At 36.8% G+C, this 15,931-nt stretch overlaps 2 protein-coding genes across 2 annotated transcripts; one reads left to right on the top strand and one right to left on the bottom strand.

Annotated features, from left to right (window-relative positions):
- The first annotated feature begins 2,667 nt into the window (after window positions 1-2,667).
- Window positions 2,668-4,927, top strand: LOC105052140 (protein trichome birefringence-like 8). Its single transcript, XM_019852772.3, has 4 exons — window positions 2,668-3,062; window positions 3,514-3,903; window positions 4,074-4,232; window positions 4,324-4,927. The coding sequence occupies exons 1-4, from the start codon at window positions 2,743-2,745 to the stop codon at window positions 4,661-4,663; spliced, it is 1,209 nt and encodes a 402-aa protein (XP_019708331.1). The 5' UTR covers window positions 2,668-2,742; the 3' UTR covers window positions 4,664-4,927.
- A 3,688-nt stretch (window positions 4,928-8,615) lies between these two features.
- Window positions 8,616-15,516, bottom strand: LOC105052095 (uncharacterized). The gene is made up of 7 exons (XM_073243572.1): window positions 15,290-15,516; window positions 11,250-11,599; window positions 10,471-10,574; window positions 10,052-10,165; window positions 9,653-9,787; window positions 9,204-9,527; window positions 8,616-9,101 (listed from the first exon to the last, which is right to left on the bottom strand). Exons 1-7 carry the CDS (start codon window positions 15,514-15,516, stop codon window positions 8,616-8,618), a joined length of 1,740 nt encoding a protein of 579 aa, XP_073099673.1.
- Window positions 15,517-15,931: the final 415 nt, after the last annotated feature.

Here is a 15,931-nt window from a genome sequence, read left to right as displayed (position 1 = left end):
CAATGTTAAGAAGTGTTTGATGTATAACCATAATCAGAATTGGAATGGATTGACATCGGAATGGGATGATCAAATATTTAATTCATGATCGAAATCGGAATGAAAATTTGAATCCTTAAAGGAGAGTAAGAATTGAATTTTAGGTAGATTGAATCATTCTCATTCTATCCTACAATTAGAATCGAAATGGCACCCCCCTCCCCCCTCGAACCAAACACTCTCCTAATAAATTTTTCAAACAAATCCTTGATGGGCATATTACAAAACTATCCTGGAACAATATAATATCAAGCCCATGGTTTGGAGCTTGGACAACCTTGTGTGGTATGAGCCGAAAACCGGTAGTTGGGCAAATCGATTAAGACATCGACGGCTGGGGGTTCTGGTTGGGACCATCCACCTCTCCAAGTGGCCTATTTGGTAATTCCCGAACCTTTTATTTTCCCTTTATACTCTGCATCTCTCAATCCACCCTTCTCCCCTCTTCATAACCAGCAAGAAAACCGTCAAATGCGGTCCCCATGGAATCAGCTAAAGTGGTTCGGATTGGGTGTTAAAGAAACAGACGGTGAAATAAAGTACGCACTGCTCCAGGGACCATTTTTTTTATTATTTTTGTTGCTAGGGCCCAGGACTATCATGTTAGAGCCACTCGAAGAAATGCCTAAATCGATCAGATCCATCGTGAATCTAGGATAAACTCATGTTAGATAGATCATTTCATCTCAGAATAAAATTATTAGATGGATTCATTTCATCTTAGCTTGATGATAGATCCCATCCATCTAATAATTAGTCGGAAGAAAAGGCCTCGAATGCCAAGATTTTCACATCCTTCAATGCTTTTGTCTGAAGTTTAAGCGACATGTCAAGATGAGCAAACCATGGAAGCATGCATACGTTTCTTACTTTCTTAAATCGATAAATATATTCCATTGTTTTCAAAAGTTATAATTATATCTTGCATTTTTTTTTAATATATATCTTAACTAGAAACATGGTTTTGATGTCTATTATGAAGAAAAATGTTCGACATCATTATGGTATATGTGATTGTATCCGTGACTTGGAGAGTTTGATCAGTCAAAAGGAGTCTTGATTTGGTACCTTTTGCTTTCAATCACCTCATAGCTTCCATGAGTCATATTTAATGATTAGTATTTTTCATGGCTCACGTCTCTTAAACCTAATACAAGGCCAATCTTCCGGTGACTAATGCAGCTTGCTCCAATTTGTATTGGCATTCTGCACCCACTAATAAAATATGAAATTTATTATTCTCGTCCACATAAATTGATATGCTGACTGACATCAGTCGACACAATATCGGTCAATATATATTTCATAGCCTTTTGATTATTTTTCTATCATGTAAATCCACCCTAAAGTAAAAAATTTGTGCTTGGAACTAAAACGAGATACAAGGCAGACTTTAAGATTCATGCTCAACACACAATCACTTTAAGGTGGCTTAATTTAATATTCTTGATTATACAATTTATTGCAGTCAATGACTCATGGCTCCGCATGTGAGGTATTGTTCGCTTTGGCTCATAATCATCTTTGGACTTCAGTGGACCTTGATCATTTAGAATTTCACGATTTTGCCTTTTAAAAAGTGCTTCACATGAGAAGGATGGTCCATTCCTATATAAATTAGATTTTTTCTTAACTCCAATCAATGTAGGACTAATGATACCTTTTCTTTTATACCACAATACAATCTTTTGAGAATAGATCTCAGACTTTACAAACTCAGCCTAAAAATAAACTCTTCATTTTAACTTTTCGACGTGCAACAGCAGTGAACAAACTCTTAATTGAGAATCTAAACAACATATTTAGTAGTTTGAGATAATCTATTGGAGTTTGAGAAACAAACTCCATATCGTAGAAGTTTTGATTAAAAAAGATTGGCAAGCAAGCTCAGGTTGCCATTTCTATGGATCGAGAGTGGAATTTATCTCTCACTTGCTCATCAAATGCCTCTTTGTTCGTAGCCTATGGAACTTTATCAAAATCTAATTGAATTTGAGAGGATGGCGTTCAAATACACATAATCTTTGGACTGATTGAAGGGATAAAAAAACTTCATAAAGATCAACTATGTACAGCCGTACATTTGCTCAACTCTTCAAAAAGCATTTACATGTATTTCACTTTTGGGAACTACTATGTGCTAAGAAGTTGATTGATATCCATGACATGTTGTGGAATAGCCTAGCATCACTAGTGTATCGCTGACAAGCTTTTATAATATTGATGTCTCATCCTGTAAATTTTTAAATATTTCTTGTTTATTCAATAAATAAATAGAGGGAAGTCTCTTGCTCCCTTATTTTTTTTTTCAAAAAAAAAAAGAAAAAAAAAAAAAGAGATAGTCTGTTGGAGGTCCCCAAGAGGCTTCTGGCCGAACCCATTTGCTTCCATAACTGATAACTCTAAAACGCGGAATGACCAGCTTGTTTCTCAACAAATCAACAAACCAAGGCAAGATCAGCCATCGACTCCAAACAATATATTTATCTTGTACATCCAACACCAAGGAAAGTAGCAATATGTTGGACGGACTAGCGGTTTCCAAGGGACGTTAATACGCTATACAACACGTCTACATTTAGGTAGCAAGAAAACAAGTCCAAAAGCCCAATATCCCACCACCACCACCACCACCACCCAACCCAGCTCCTGGCTCTCTCGCATGCACCACCCCTCTCTTCTCCTCTTTGGAGAAAGAAGGAGATGGGCTACGCCTTATGCTTTCCCGTCGCAGTCCTCTTTTTCTTCTTCTTTCTTCTCTTTGTAGATGTGCCGATACCCTCCCAACCGTTCTCCATCTTCTTCTCCTTCTTGCCTTCTCCTTTGCATGTGACGCACGATGATCGTCCCCAAGTTTGTGATTACTCGTATGGGCACTGGGTCTGGGACGAGGGGTATGGCTCGAAGTATTATGGCGAAGACTGCCCGTTCTTGGACCCGGGATTCCAGTGCCGCGCCAATGGCCGGAAGGACACTGCCTACCTCAATTGGCGGTGGCAACCTTATGGGTGTGACCTCCCTAGGTATGCAATACCAAATGGGCTTCCATACATTCCTTACTTTCCTTCTGTTCTTATATATTTTTCATTAACAATGTCGACTCGTTTTTTTTTTTAAAAAAAAATAATAGTAATTAGGAAAGCACCATCCATCATTTTAAAGAAATATATATTGAAGATTGGATCCGGAATCTTCTCCAATTATATTAAAGAGGCATGCACGCAGTCTTTGGGCTATATAACCCATAGTTGCACCAACTGTGTTTCTATTTGTTTTTAATTTTTCTGGATTGAATTGCAAGTCACGGATCTTTGGATTTTTTTTTTTCCCTAACAATATAATGATGAAAATAGTGACATATTCTTACTCTAAATTTTCGTGTTACAAGAGGAGATATTGGATGCATTTTTTGTCTTGTATTTTGTTCTGGTGGTTTAATTTTCTCATGGGTTTCTTTCTTTTCCTGAATGTTAGATTCAATGCCACTGATATGCTAGAGAGAAGCAGGAATGGAAAGATTATATTCGCCGGGGATTCAATTGGGAGAAACCAATGGGAGTCATTAGTGTGTATGCTGGCTAAAGGTGTAGGAAACCCATCCAGGATCTTCGAGGAGTATGGGAGCCCCATAACCAAACACTGGGGCTTCCTTTCCATAGTTTTCCAAGACTACAACCTTACGGTGGAGTACTACCGCTCTCCCTATCTCGTCGTCATGGGTCGCCCTCCGGCAGACTCCCCGAGCCAAGTCAAGAGGACCATTCGGCTTGACGTCTTGGCTTGGCAGTCCAAACGATGGGCAGATGCTGATGTGCTCATCCTCAATGCCGGTCACTGGTGGAACGAAGACAAGACCACCAAATCGTAAGCTTACCTTTTCTTTGAACAAGTTTTCAGTCTATATATTTCTTCCCATTAGCAATAGAAACAATGCTCCAGATCAGCATTGGTCAAGAATTTTGGCAGCAGCTACTTCTTGTCTTTCCTTCCTTTCCATCAAATTTGGCTAATTGTAAGCTCTTCTTACGCTTCAGAGGAAGCTATTTTCAAGTTGGTCAAGCTTTAAACATGACCATGGATGTGAAGGAGGCATTTGGAAGGACTCTACGGACAGTGAGAGAGTGGGCCCTCAGGAACCTAAAGCAAGAGAACAGTTATTTCTTCTTCCGAAGTTATGCTCCATCTCACTATAGGCAAGTGACATTAATTGTAACAACTAAACAACATTTTAGTCCTCCACAACTACATGTTTCAGACCCATGACATGAATGAGATGGATTACAGCAATGGCACATGGGACAACGCAGGCTCATGTCACACAGATTCAGCACCAGAAACCAAGGCTAGTGCACTCGAACTGGAGCCATGGAACAATGAAGTCATCTCAGATATGATCGAAGAGATGAAGGGTGATGGAAGGAAATTAGTGCAGCTTCTCAACATCACATATTCGACAGGATTTAGGAAAGATGGCCACCCTTCGAGCCACCGGGAGCCGGGCACCCCGGCTGATGCTCCTCAAGATTGTAGCCACTGGTGCCTTCCGGGGGTGCCTGATATGTGGAACGAGCTCCTATATGCTCATCTCTTGTCAATGGATTATGACACCAAGAGAAAAATTTGATGCCAGGAAACAATGACTTAGTGGGCAGAGAGAATCATGTAAAATATAGTAGTCTATAGTGTAGTCGGACCAGCCAAGCATTCTGCAACAAAACTTGATGTTGTTTGGGCCAGGTTGAATACATGGCCTGTTCTGTTCATAACATCCTGGGCCTGATTCGGCCTAATAGCTTCCTTGGATGGAGGAAGTACATATAAACACAGTGCTTCCATCTCTGTGGGAAAAAGATGGGTTTTGATGATAAGAGGGTCGGGTGACATAAGATTTTCGATGAATATTTTTTTTAAAAAATTTTTTATTTTGTTTACTTCGATCTTCATGTCCATTCCCTTTCTAACTCGGATCATGACTGCACCTGAAAAATTGATTTTCAAACTACAGTTTATTCTTGATTGCCATTCCAATTCTGTTCTCAACATCGAACTTCCAGCTGAACTTGAACAAAACGTACATTAACAGACAACATCTTGATCATAACCTTTTTTTTTTTTTCAATGGACATCATCTTCATGATAACCAGTCTTTTTCAATTGTGTAGAGCAAAATTAATTTCAACCCTTCTCAAAAATGATTCTTACCATTTTGAATAACATGGCCATGCATATATTTTAGCTTGCATTGCAGTGACAAGAGTAGCAGCCTTCTTGATTGCTTGCTTTCAAATATCATGATAGGAATTCTACACTTAAGACAATTGTGAAAAAAAAAAACAAAATATTAACCAATTTGCCTTCACTTAATAAATCGAAAAACTATCTTATTTATTAGATTCTCAGCCTTGGGCACCTTTGCTATATAGATTCTTTTGGTAGGATATGAGAGACGTGCGACATCAATCAGATATCGGAATGTTGTATGGTACTTAAAGTAACATTTTTTTGGACGTAGAGTTGTAAGGTTGCCTTGACCCTATACAACCTTAATTCTCAAAAGCAAAGCCATTAGCACAGAAACCAAATTAATCTTATCTTCATATAAATTAATTTGCATGCTCGTGATTGTATAAATATTTCGTAGCGTCGCCTTAATTGGCTGGCTTGACCTGGACTAGTGTTTTTTTTTTCCCCCTCCTCTCTCCATTTTAAATAGCTACAGAGAGAAAGTGACCCTGACCCCTGCCGTGCTCTACCATACTCCTACCTTCTTTCTTTTGCCAAATCAAACAATACGTTCAATGACCTGGTCCAACCCAAAAGACTTGACCCCTGAATTGTGCTCCATTCTAAGGAAAAGACCTACTAGCGAGGGTCAGATCAAATTAAGTTGAACCAAATTTGGCGCGACCCACAAAAGATAAGAAGTTAAGTTTGGGCCCGGCAGAAGGGATGGTAGACTTTGAGAAAGGGCCAGGTCAAGTTTCAAAACAGCATCATATAAATCTTGAGAAAGTTTTTGTGCACTGTATGTGGTGCAATAAAACTGATATGGAACACACCATCCAACTATATTGGAGCATATAACCATCACTTTCTAATATATATTTAGTAGCGCATTTAATGACTGAAGTTTTATTTTTTAGTTTAAAATTTTGAATGACAAAAATATTCTTCTTGTTCCGAAATAATTATAATATCCTGTGGCCATATTATGATATCCTATGTTCAAATTATGACTTCCTACAAATAGAAAGTCATAATTTTTTTCAGAAGTTATAAGGAATAAAAAATATTTTTGTTATTGAAAATTTATGAAATTTTTAAATGATAAAAATATCACCTCCTTTTTTATGATATCCTGTGGTCAAATTATGAGCAGGAAGTCATAATTTGACCGCAGAATGTCATAATATGGCCATAAAATATCATAATTTTTTTAAAAAATGAAGAATATTTTTATCATTTAAAATTTTAAATAAAAAATAGAATTTCAGACATTAAATATGTGTTGGAAAGCGATGGTTACATGACCTAATCAGATGGGGCAGTATATTTTTTTCTATACCGCATACATTGTACAAAAAATTACTCTATAAATCTTACTCATTTTAGCTAATTTGAAGCAAGATGTCTTGAAAGAAGAAGAAGAGAAAAAAAAAGAGAGAAAAGGTCAAGAAAAAAAAAAAAACGATGGAGTATATCAGAATTCGGTTGATCTGCTATTCATAAATCATGGATTACATGAATAGGATTAAATTCCAGGTTCGGCTTGCACCTTTCGCATGAAAGAACGGTTGGTCTTGTTTTGTGGCATTAACTATTGTATTACATTTAGCATATTTTTCAAAGTACTTCAATCTTTTTTTTTCCCATCCATCTGCACAGCTTTGGAAGTGGATATTACACAAACCAATGATTGACATTGTAAAAATATGGGAATCATCATTCTTCCACATGGAAGATACAACACGAATCCTTAGATACCACCAACACCATTGAACAAAAGAACTACGACAATGCTAGGACCAGGTCCTACTAATAATGCGAATCAAGTAGGGTGGGGATCGAGCACATATCTTTATCCAATCAGGTCTAACTTCCCGCTATATTTATTTGGTAACAAACACAGCTATTTCAATGACTGTTCTGAAGGAGCTTGATCGGATATTTAATACCTTTTTGTGGGGACATAAAACGGCAGCAAGAAAAACTCATTTTGTTTCTTAGGACAAAGTTTGTACAAGTAAGACTAAGGGAGGCGTTGGATTACAGTGTATCAAACTACGTAAGGAAGCTTTTATGGGGAAGGCGGCTGCACATTTAATTCTTCATCACGAAGGTGTCTGAAGCAAATTGGTGCGAGCAAATTATGTATTCAAGGAATAGAATTCTTACCATTTGAGAAAAGGAACATCACCAATATGGCGAGCAGTGTGTTCAGCTTCCAAATGGATGCAAAGCAATGTCAAATGGAAGGAAGGTCGGGGATGCTTACATGATCCATGGTTTTCCAACATTCCAATTAATAAGTCACCAATCCCTATTAATATTCAGGCTTGCCATGATAACTGGATGGTAACTCAATTGTTGAACAATGATAAAACATGGAACTTAGACTTGCTACAACAAATATTCCCCAATGAATTGCTAAATCAGGTAATGTCTATTGCTATACCAAGATTTCCATATCAGGATGGAATGGTTTGGGCTCCAACGAGATCTACTCAAGTAAAAGCTAGTGATGTCTATAAACTTATATGGTAGGAAAGTGAAGTGCAAACCAATGATCATTTCAGCTGGACATAGGATATGGCTGTAGCTCCTAGAATTAAAATCTTTTGGTGGAAAGTAAACTAAGATCGGTTGCCATATAAAGAAGTTTCGGTTGCAAGAGGTTTGTTGTTATGGAATTAAGGGGTTATATTTAATATTTTGCAGCACAATAGATCGACAAAATCAAAATCACAAGCAATAGTGTGTAATCTGTTACCATGCAAATATCAAAAATAAATTTCAGTAAGCACACATTACAGAAAAAAATTAAGACACCAATATTTATATGGTTCGGAAATCAAAAACAATCTTCCTACATCCATGGGGAGAGCATCGACGAAGACATCACTATCAAAAATGAAAGTACAGTGAGAAGAGACCTTACACCATCACCGATCGTCTTTTTGGATGAAATCAGAGGTTTTATCTTCTTCTCAACAATTGCTTCAAACCAAGCCAAGCACCACAACGAGAGAAAAAACAAACTAAAGCACTCTAGATTCTTCTAAACTCACATCTCTACTCACTAATCTCTTGTTCACAAAAAACAAAAAACCACATCTTAGTGGTGAACAATGGTGGATCGAAATAATAGCCGTAACCAACTATTCACATATCAGTTGGTTACATGGTTAGGGTGGGAAAGTGTTTGAGTTGATCAAGTCAACTCAATTTTCAAAGAACACGCAACATTCTCCACCTTTGACGTTGAACAACTCAATACTATGACCACAGACTATCTTCTTTGACTAACACAAAAGTCTTCACAAATATTACACCCCCCTCCCTGGGTTCTTCACTCCTCAAGCAGCACGGACAATGGCCAAGTCAAGATAATGCTTAAACTTGACCCCTGACAAAGGCTTCGTCATCATGTTAGTTACATTATCTTGAGTAGAAATTTTGACAAGCTGAATATAGCCATTTGCAATAAACTTTCTGAGCTTGTGATATCGTACATTAATATGTTTTGTTCTTGCATGGTAAACAGGATCCTTTGCAAGACAAATAGCACTCTGACTATCACAATATAATCTAAAACTCTTCGAATCAATGTTGAGTTCTTTCACCAAGCCTTTTAGCCACACTGCCTCTTTAGCAGCCTCCACTACAGCAATGTATTCAACCTCAGTTGTTGATAATGCTACGATATCTTGCAACATGGCCTTCCAATTAATTGGACCACCACCTAAAGTAAAAATATACCCTGAAGTAGATATTCTTTTATCCAGATCACTTGCATAATCAGAGTTAATAAAACCAACTAAAACATTCATGTCAGTGTTCTTCTGAAATAATAAACCAACATCTGATGTGCCTTTCAAATAGCGTAAAATTCATTTGATGGCATCCCAATGCTTCTTTCCTGGATTTGCCATGTACTTGCTGACCACACTAATAGCCTGAGATAAATCTGATCTAATACGGACCATGACATACATCAGACAACCTACCACATTTGCATATGGTATCTTAAGCATCTCTTGATATTCTTTCTCTGAACTTGGACACTGCTGCAATGATAATTTAAAATGCTGTGCTAGAGGAGTACTCACTACTTTTGCCTCCTTCATATTAAATTTGACCAACACTTTGTCAATGTATTCTTTCTGAGTCAACCAGAGCTTGCCATTATACCGATCACGTTGGATCTCCATGCCAAGAATTTTCTTGACACTTCCCAAATCCTTCATCTCAAATTCTGAGCTAAGTTCCTGTATAAGCTTAAAAATTTTCAGCATACTTTTACAAGCAATCAAAATATTATCAATATAAAACATCATTATAATAATGAAACCATCAAACAGAAATTTGAAGTAGACACAACTGTCATACCTACTCTTTGTGTAGTCATGTGCCAACATGAAGGTATCAAATCTCTTGTACCACTGTCTTGGAGCCTGCTTGAAGCTATACAGAGATCTTTTAACTTGCACATAAGTTTCTCACTGCTAGCCTCAATAAATCCTTCTAGCTGTAGCATATAGATTTCCTCATTTAGATTACCATGTAAAAAAATCATTTTTACATCTAGCTGTTCAAGTTTCAAGTCCCACATAGCCACCATAGCAAGCATAACTCTAATAGAATAGTGTTTCACAACTGAAGAAAAAATCTCATCAAAATCAACTCTTCTTTTCTGTGCAAATCCCTTAGCTACTAATCTTGCTTTGTATTTTATTGGTTCCCCAATTGATAAAGCTTCTTTCTTTCTATAAATCTATTTGCAGCCAATTACTTTCTTACCCTTGGGAAGCTGAACTAACTCCCAAGTTTGATTTTTCTGAAGAGAAAACATCTCTTCTTGCATAGCTTTCAGCCACCCATTCTTTTCCTTACTCTTCATAGCTTCCTGAAATAAACATGGGTCAGAAGAAACAACAGGTAAAGCATAAGCAACATATTGTGAAATCTTAATGGCTTTTAAATATATCTTCTTTCCCTCTGCCTTACAATAGAGTAAGGTTCCTTCTGTGGGTGTACAGCTGGTTCCTCCTGATGTGAAGAATCTTCCTGATTAGTGTCACCACTAATCTCATTATCTATGCTTGACTCCATCTGAACTGAGGTACTAGGCTTCTTCTCATTTTGAACTTATTTCTAAACCTCTTTCAACATAGATACTTCATCAAAAATAACATCTTTATTAAGCTATACCTTCTGAGTGATAGAGTTCCATAACTTGTAACCTTTCACCCGAAATTTATGACCCAGATAGATACACCGCACTGATTTAGCATCCAACTTAATCCTTTCACCATCTTGCAACAACATATAAGCAGGACAGTCAAATATATGTAAATCAGAATAATCTGCAGGCTTACCAAACCAAACCTCCGTGGCATTTTCAAGCCCAATGAAGTCAAAGGAGACATGTTGATAAGATGACATGCTATGGTCACTGTCTCAGTCCAGAACTATTTAGGTAGCTTTGCAAATAATCTCATGCAACGAGCTTTTTCAAGCAATGTTCTATTCATCCTTTCAGCTATCTTATTTTGCTGTGCTTTCTTTGGGATAGTATAATACCGAACAATGCTTTCCTTTGCACAAAATTCTTTAAACTCATCTAAGATGTACTCACCACCATTGTCAGTGCGAAGACACTTAACTTGTTTCCCAGTGGTCTTTTCAACTGCAGCTTTTCACTTCTTGAATATTTCAAAAACTTCTGATTTGTGCTTCAAGAAGTAAATCCAAATTTTTTTTAGAGAAGTCGTCTATAAAGGTGACAAAATAACAAGCTCCTCCCAGAGAAGTTAATGAGGATGCTCTCCAAACATCAGAGTGCACATACTTCAAGATATCATTGCTCCTCTTAGTAGAAGAGACAAATTTCATCCTGCACTGTTTGCCAAATACACATGATTCATAAAAACTAAGTTTACAAAATTTTATGCCTTTGAGCAATTTTCTGTTGTGCAGCTCCAACAAACCTCGCTCGTTTATGTGGCCAAGCCTAGCATGCCACAGCAGAGTGGCATCCTTATCTGAAGAAAATGTAACTGTTGCATCATCTGTAATGATTTTTCCAATTAACTTATATAGTGAACCTATCTTTTCTCCCTTCAACACAATCAATGCACCTTTCTTCATCTTTATTACTCCATTAGAGCCACTGTAAGAGCAACCATTCTCATCTAAAGTGCCCAAGGAGATGAGACTTTTTCTAAGAGTAGGAACATATCTTACATTTGTCAATATTCTCATGACTCCATCAAACATCTTGATTTTCATAGTTCCTATCTCAATAAGTTTGCATGCAGTATGGTTACCCATAAGAACACTGCCACCATTAAATGAATTATATGTTGAAAATCAGTCCCTATGTGGACACATATGATAGAAACAACCAAAATCAAGAATCCAGTCACTAAAGAAGTCCATACCTAAGGAGATTGTGAGCATATCTCCTTCCACCTCAGAATCTGAAGCAACACCGGCCTCTTCAGATTGTTTGTTCTTTTGCTTGAACTTCTCCTTTAGCTTAGGGCAATCTTTTTTCCAAGGATCTTCTTGCTTGCAGTAATTACAATGGTTGTCCCATCCTTTTGATTTGGAACGAGACCGACTATGAGTCTTCTTATCACCTCTGTTATTTTGATGTCCTCTATCTTGACCAGAACTCTTTGCTACTAGACCTTCATGTTAGATGTGTGCCCTAAATGCCAGATTGGCTGACACATTCCTGTATAAATTTAAGGATAAATTTATAATTTTGACTGTAAATCAATAAATAGATTATTTTTCTATCACATTGTGTACATTGTGTCTGTGATACATCCTTTGAGTTAGTAGGAATGTCAATTCATATTTTCAAGAGTTGAAAATTTAAGGCATGAATTTACATAACTAACTCATAAACAGCTCCTGACCATAGGATCATCATGAGGATGGTGATCGATCCGAAAGGTTGGTGTACGATCGCTTTCTTAGGATAGATGTGTCTTGAGTCTATGGTGTGGAGACACCGGAGCGAGAGTACAGGTATTCATTGAGAATGAGAGTACTGAGCGTGATCACCTCGAGCAGTCATAAGGAAGTCTACCTTCTCGTCAATAACTAGCTCGATGCTGCAGTTGTGTGTCTAGTTCTTTGACCTGAGGTGCATCGATAGTTCACCTTGAGTATGTTATAGTTTGACTACACCATAACTCGATCTCCTAGCTATTCAAAATTCTGAGGTATATGTTGGCTGTAGCATATTCATTGTAGGAACTAAGTCGCACCAAGATGGGATCTATCAACCTCGGTAGATGAGAGAAGTAGTCCTATGATGATCGAAAGATCGAGTCCTTAAGCCCATGGCCATGGCAGAGTGAAATAATAAAAAAAAAATTTTTCATTAGGATTTCACATCGGACTCGGTTCGATCGATTGATTCATATGACTGATGTTGGGTTTGACGAGTTCACCTTAATCCTAATTCAGTCGGGACTCTGATAGAGAAACTCAATCACACAGGTAGTTGCACCGATAGGTTCGTCTTCAGTTCTGATGGGTTGCCACCATATACTGCTAGGTGTCACTTGTGAATTTTAGAAGCAATTAGAATGATCTTGATGATCGATCATTCTAATTGTTTGAATCAGAAGAGTTCTGGTCCATCGAAAGGAGTTTCGATGATGTCGATGATGAGATCACGACATGTCTCATTACCATACAGAATTGAACCTAACTGGGTCACACAAACAAAGGTTAGGGTCTGGATGTCATCAATTGGGCTAACCCAATTGATTTGGATAAGATCCAATTAGGTTCAAGAAAATCGTGCTAGCACACGATTGAGCCTAACTTTCTCCTTGTGTAATCTTTTCTGTCTCTACTGAGCCAAATATGATTTGACTCATCTAGAGAACCTTGAAAAGATTTCTCTCAGTCTAAATGAAACTTGTCCAGCTCAGAAAAGGCTTGTCTTAATTCATGAGATGAATTTAAGACAAGCACCTGCTAATTCCTGTCACCTGCCAATTTTATTTTAGGATATTTGTCAAAAGTTGACATATGGGTCTTAAATTGAAGGCCACTTGGCAAGAGCTTATTGAAAGATTTTTGTGGAGCCAAACTACATCAAATTGGGTGCCATAATCAGATTATGGTGCGAGCCCAATTGGATTAAGTGGGCGCCCCAAGTGGATAAGGTTGGAGAGTCTTGATAAGATTGGACTCTTTGATGCCAACCTCTCTTTGTCCTTATCCAGTGTTGGCGCCAACTGTGAGATAGAGGCTTGAGTTCTTATCTGATGTGATTAGATGACATCAAGCAACCAATCAAAATTTTTTCATAATTTATTAAAATTTTTTGATTGGTTGAATGATGTGGCACTGCACAGCATACAGGGTCTATATAAACCCTTCTGCACCTAGGGTTTAAAAAAAAAATTATTTTATGCACAAAACCCAATAGCTGCTGCCCCCTCCCTTCTTCTCCACATCCTCCCTGCTCTCCTATCTCCCCTCTTCACGTCCAAGGAGTTGGACGTTCATCTGGTGCAAGAAAAAGGCATGATGACGTCTGGAACAGGAAGGCTGCAGGACATCTTCGACAGGCTGCTGCTCCAACTTCAGAAGGAGTTCTGAAGTACTTTCAAATCAGATAGAGATCTGATTTTTGGAGCGTAGATTTTTGAGGAGAAGACGTTCCAAGACCTATCCGAGTGGATACCGATCGAGGTCAGACACTTACGTGGCTACATTAGAACCTCGGACTGTGCTGAGATCATCTACAGGGTAATCAGATTGCCCTTGAGGTATGTCTATACTTCTCATACTTTTAGATTTAATTTTAAATTTTAAATATCAGATAATAAAATTAAATCTAACAGACATTAGATCTGAAATAGTATAGAATAAAATTTTTAAATTATTCCATCCCAGATTTGATGAAATCTGGAAGATCCTACAAAGGAAAAAAGTGATTTTTTCTTCAACTGGTATCAGAGCCAGATTTTTGACTCTATTTCAGATCTAATTTAGATCTAATTTTTTATATTTATTTATCTAATATTTAAAAAATTTCAGATATCACATCAGATATGATAAGATCTGAAATTAAAATATTTAAAATTAAATCTAAGAAGATCTAATATGTATGAGATGCATGACTAGACTAGGATTAGTTGAATTCATGAACAGTCTTAAGTTTTATATTTTAATGAGATTAAAATATAAATTAAATCTAATTTATTCTCTATTTTTTTGATGTTATAAGTGTTATAATCAGATTAAAAAATAAAAAATAAAATTTTAATTTTTTTATAAAATTGATCTGTTGCATGCCTAGACTAGTTGTAGAATTATTCCAGTAACTTGTCTAGAATAGATTTAATTTTGAATAGTTTAATTTAAATTTTATTTTTCAGATATTACATGTGATGTATCAGATCTGAAAGCATATTAATTAGATCAATTTTTGATACATGAGATGTATACAAAGCATGTATTAGTTAGATCTTAAATTGTATATGAGATATGTAAATTTAGATCTAACTAGTTTTGTAGTTAAATTTATATTTCTAATTAAGGTATTCCTCATGGCCGTCCGGTCATAAGAACGAAGTAGGATTTTAAGACCCTCTCTTTCCATTCAATGGGGTGTTCTTATGACGTGTAGGGGTGCCGCGCATTCATCCTTAATCAGAAATCAAAACTTACTTTTCTGTAAAATTCTAGATCCTGAAATCCTAAGATTTATTTTACATATTTTATTTATGAACCCAAACTTAATTAATGAATTAAGTTTATGAAATTAATTTGATCTAAAATTGAGAATTTCAGATCTAAGATATTTTCATAAAATTGGGTTCGAGCTTGGGTAGCTCAATTAGGTCTAGCGGTTGATCAAACCGAATCAAGAGTTATGAAAGTTGTGTATGGTTCTGCAGCAATGTATTCAACCTCAGTTGTTGATAATGCTACAATATCTTGCAACATGGCCTTCCAATTAATTGGACCACCACCTAAAGTAAAAATATACCCTGAAGTAGATCTTCTTTTATCCAGATCACTTGCATAATCAGAGTTAATAAAACCAACTAAAACATTCATGTCAGTGTTCTTCTGAAATAATAAACCAACATCTGATGTGCCTTTCAAATAGCGTAAAATCCATTTGATGGCATCCCAATGCTTCTTTTCTGGATTTGCCATGTACTTGCTGACCACACTGATAGCCTGAGATAAATCTGATCTAATACAGACCATGGCATACATCAGACAACCTACCGCACTTGCATATGGTATCTTAAGCATCTCTTGATATTCTTTCTCTGAACTTGGACACTGCTGCAATGGTAATTTAAAATGCTGTGCTAGAGGAGTACTCACTACTTTTGCCTCCTTCATATTAAATTTGACCAACACTTTGTCAATGTATCCTTTCTGAGTCAACCAGAGCTTGCCATTATACCGATCACATTAGATCTCCATGCCAAGAATTTTCTTGACACTTCCCAAATCCTTCATCTCAAATTCTGAGCTAAGTTCCTGTATAAGCTTAAAAATTTCCAGCATACTTTTACAAGCAATCAAAATATTATCAACATAAAACATCATTATAATAATGAAACCATCAAATAGAAATTTGAAGTAGACACAACCGTCATACCTGCTCTTTGTG

This window comes from Elaeis guineensis, chromosome 9 (assembly GCF_000442705.2).
Source record: "Elaeis guineensis isolate ETL-2024a chromosome 9, EG11, whole genome shotgun sequence".
In the NCBI taxonomy this organism is placed as follows: domain Eukaryota; kingdom Viridiplantae; phylum Streptophyta; class Magnoliopsida; order Arecales; family Arecaceae; genus Elaeis; species Elaeis guineensis.
This window is presented reverse-complemented; position numbering and strand designations above follow the sequence as displayed.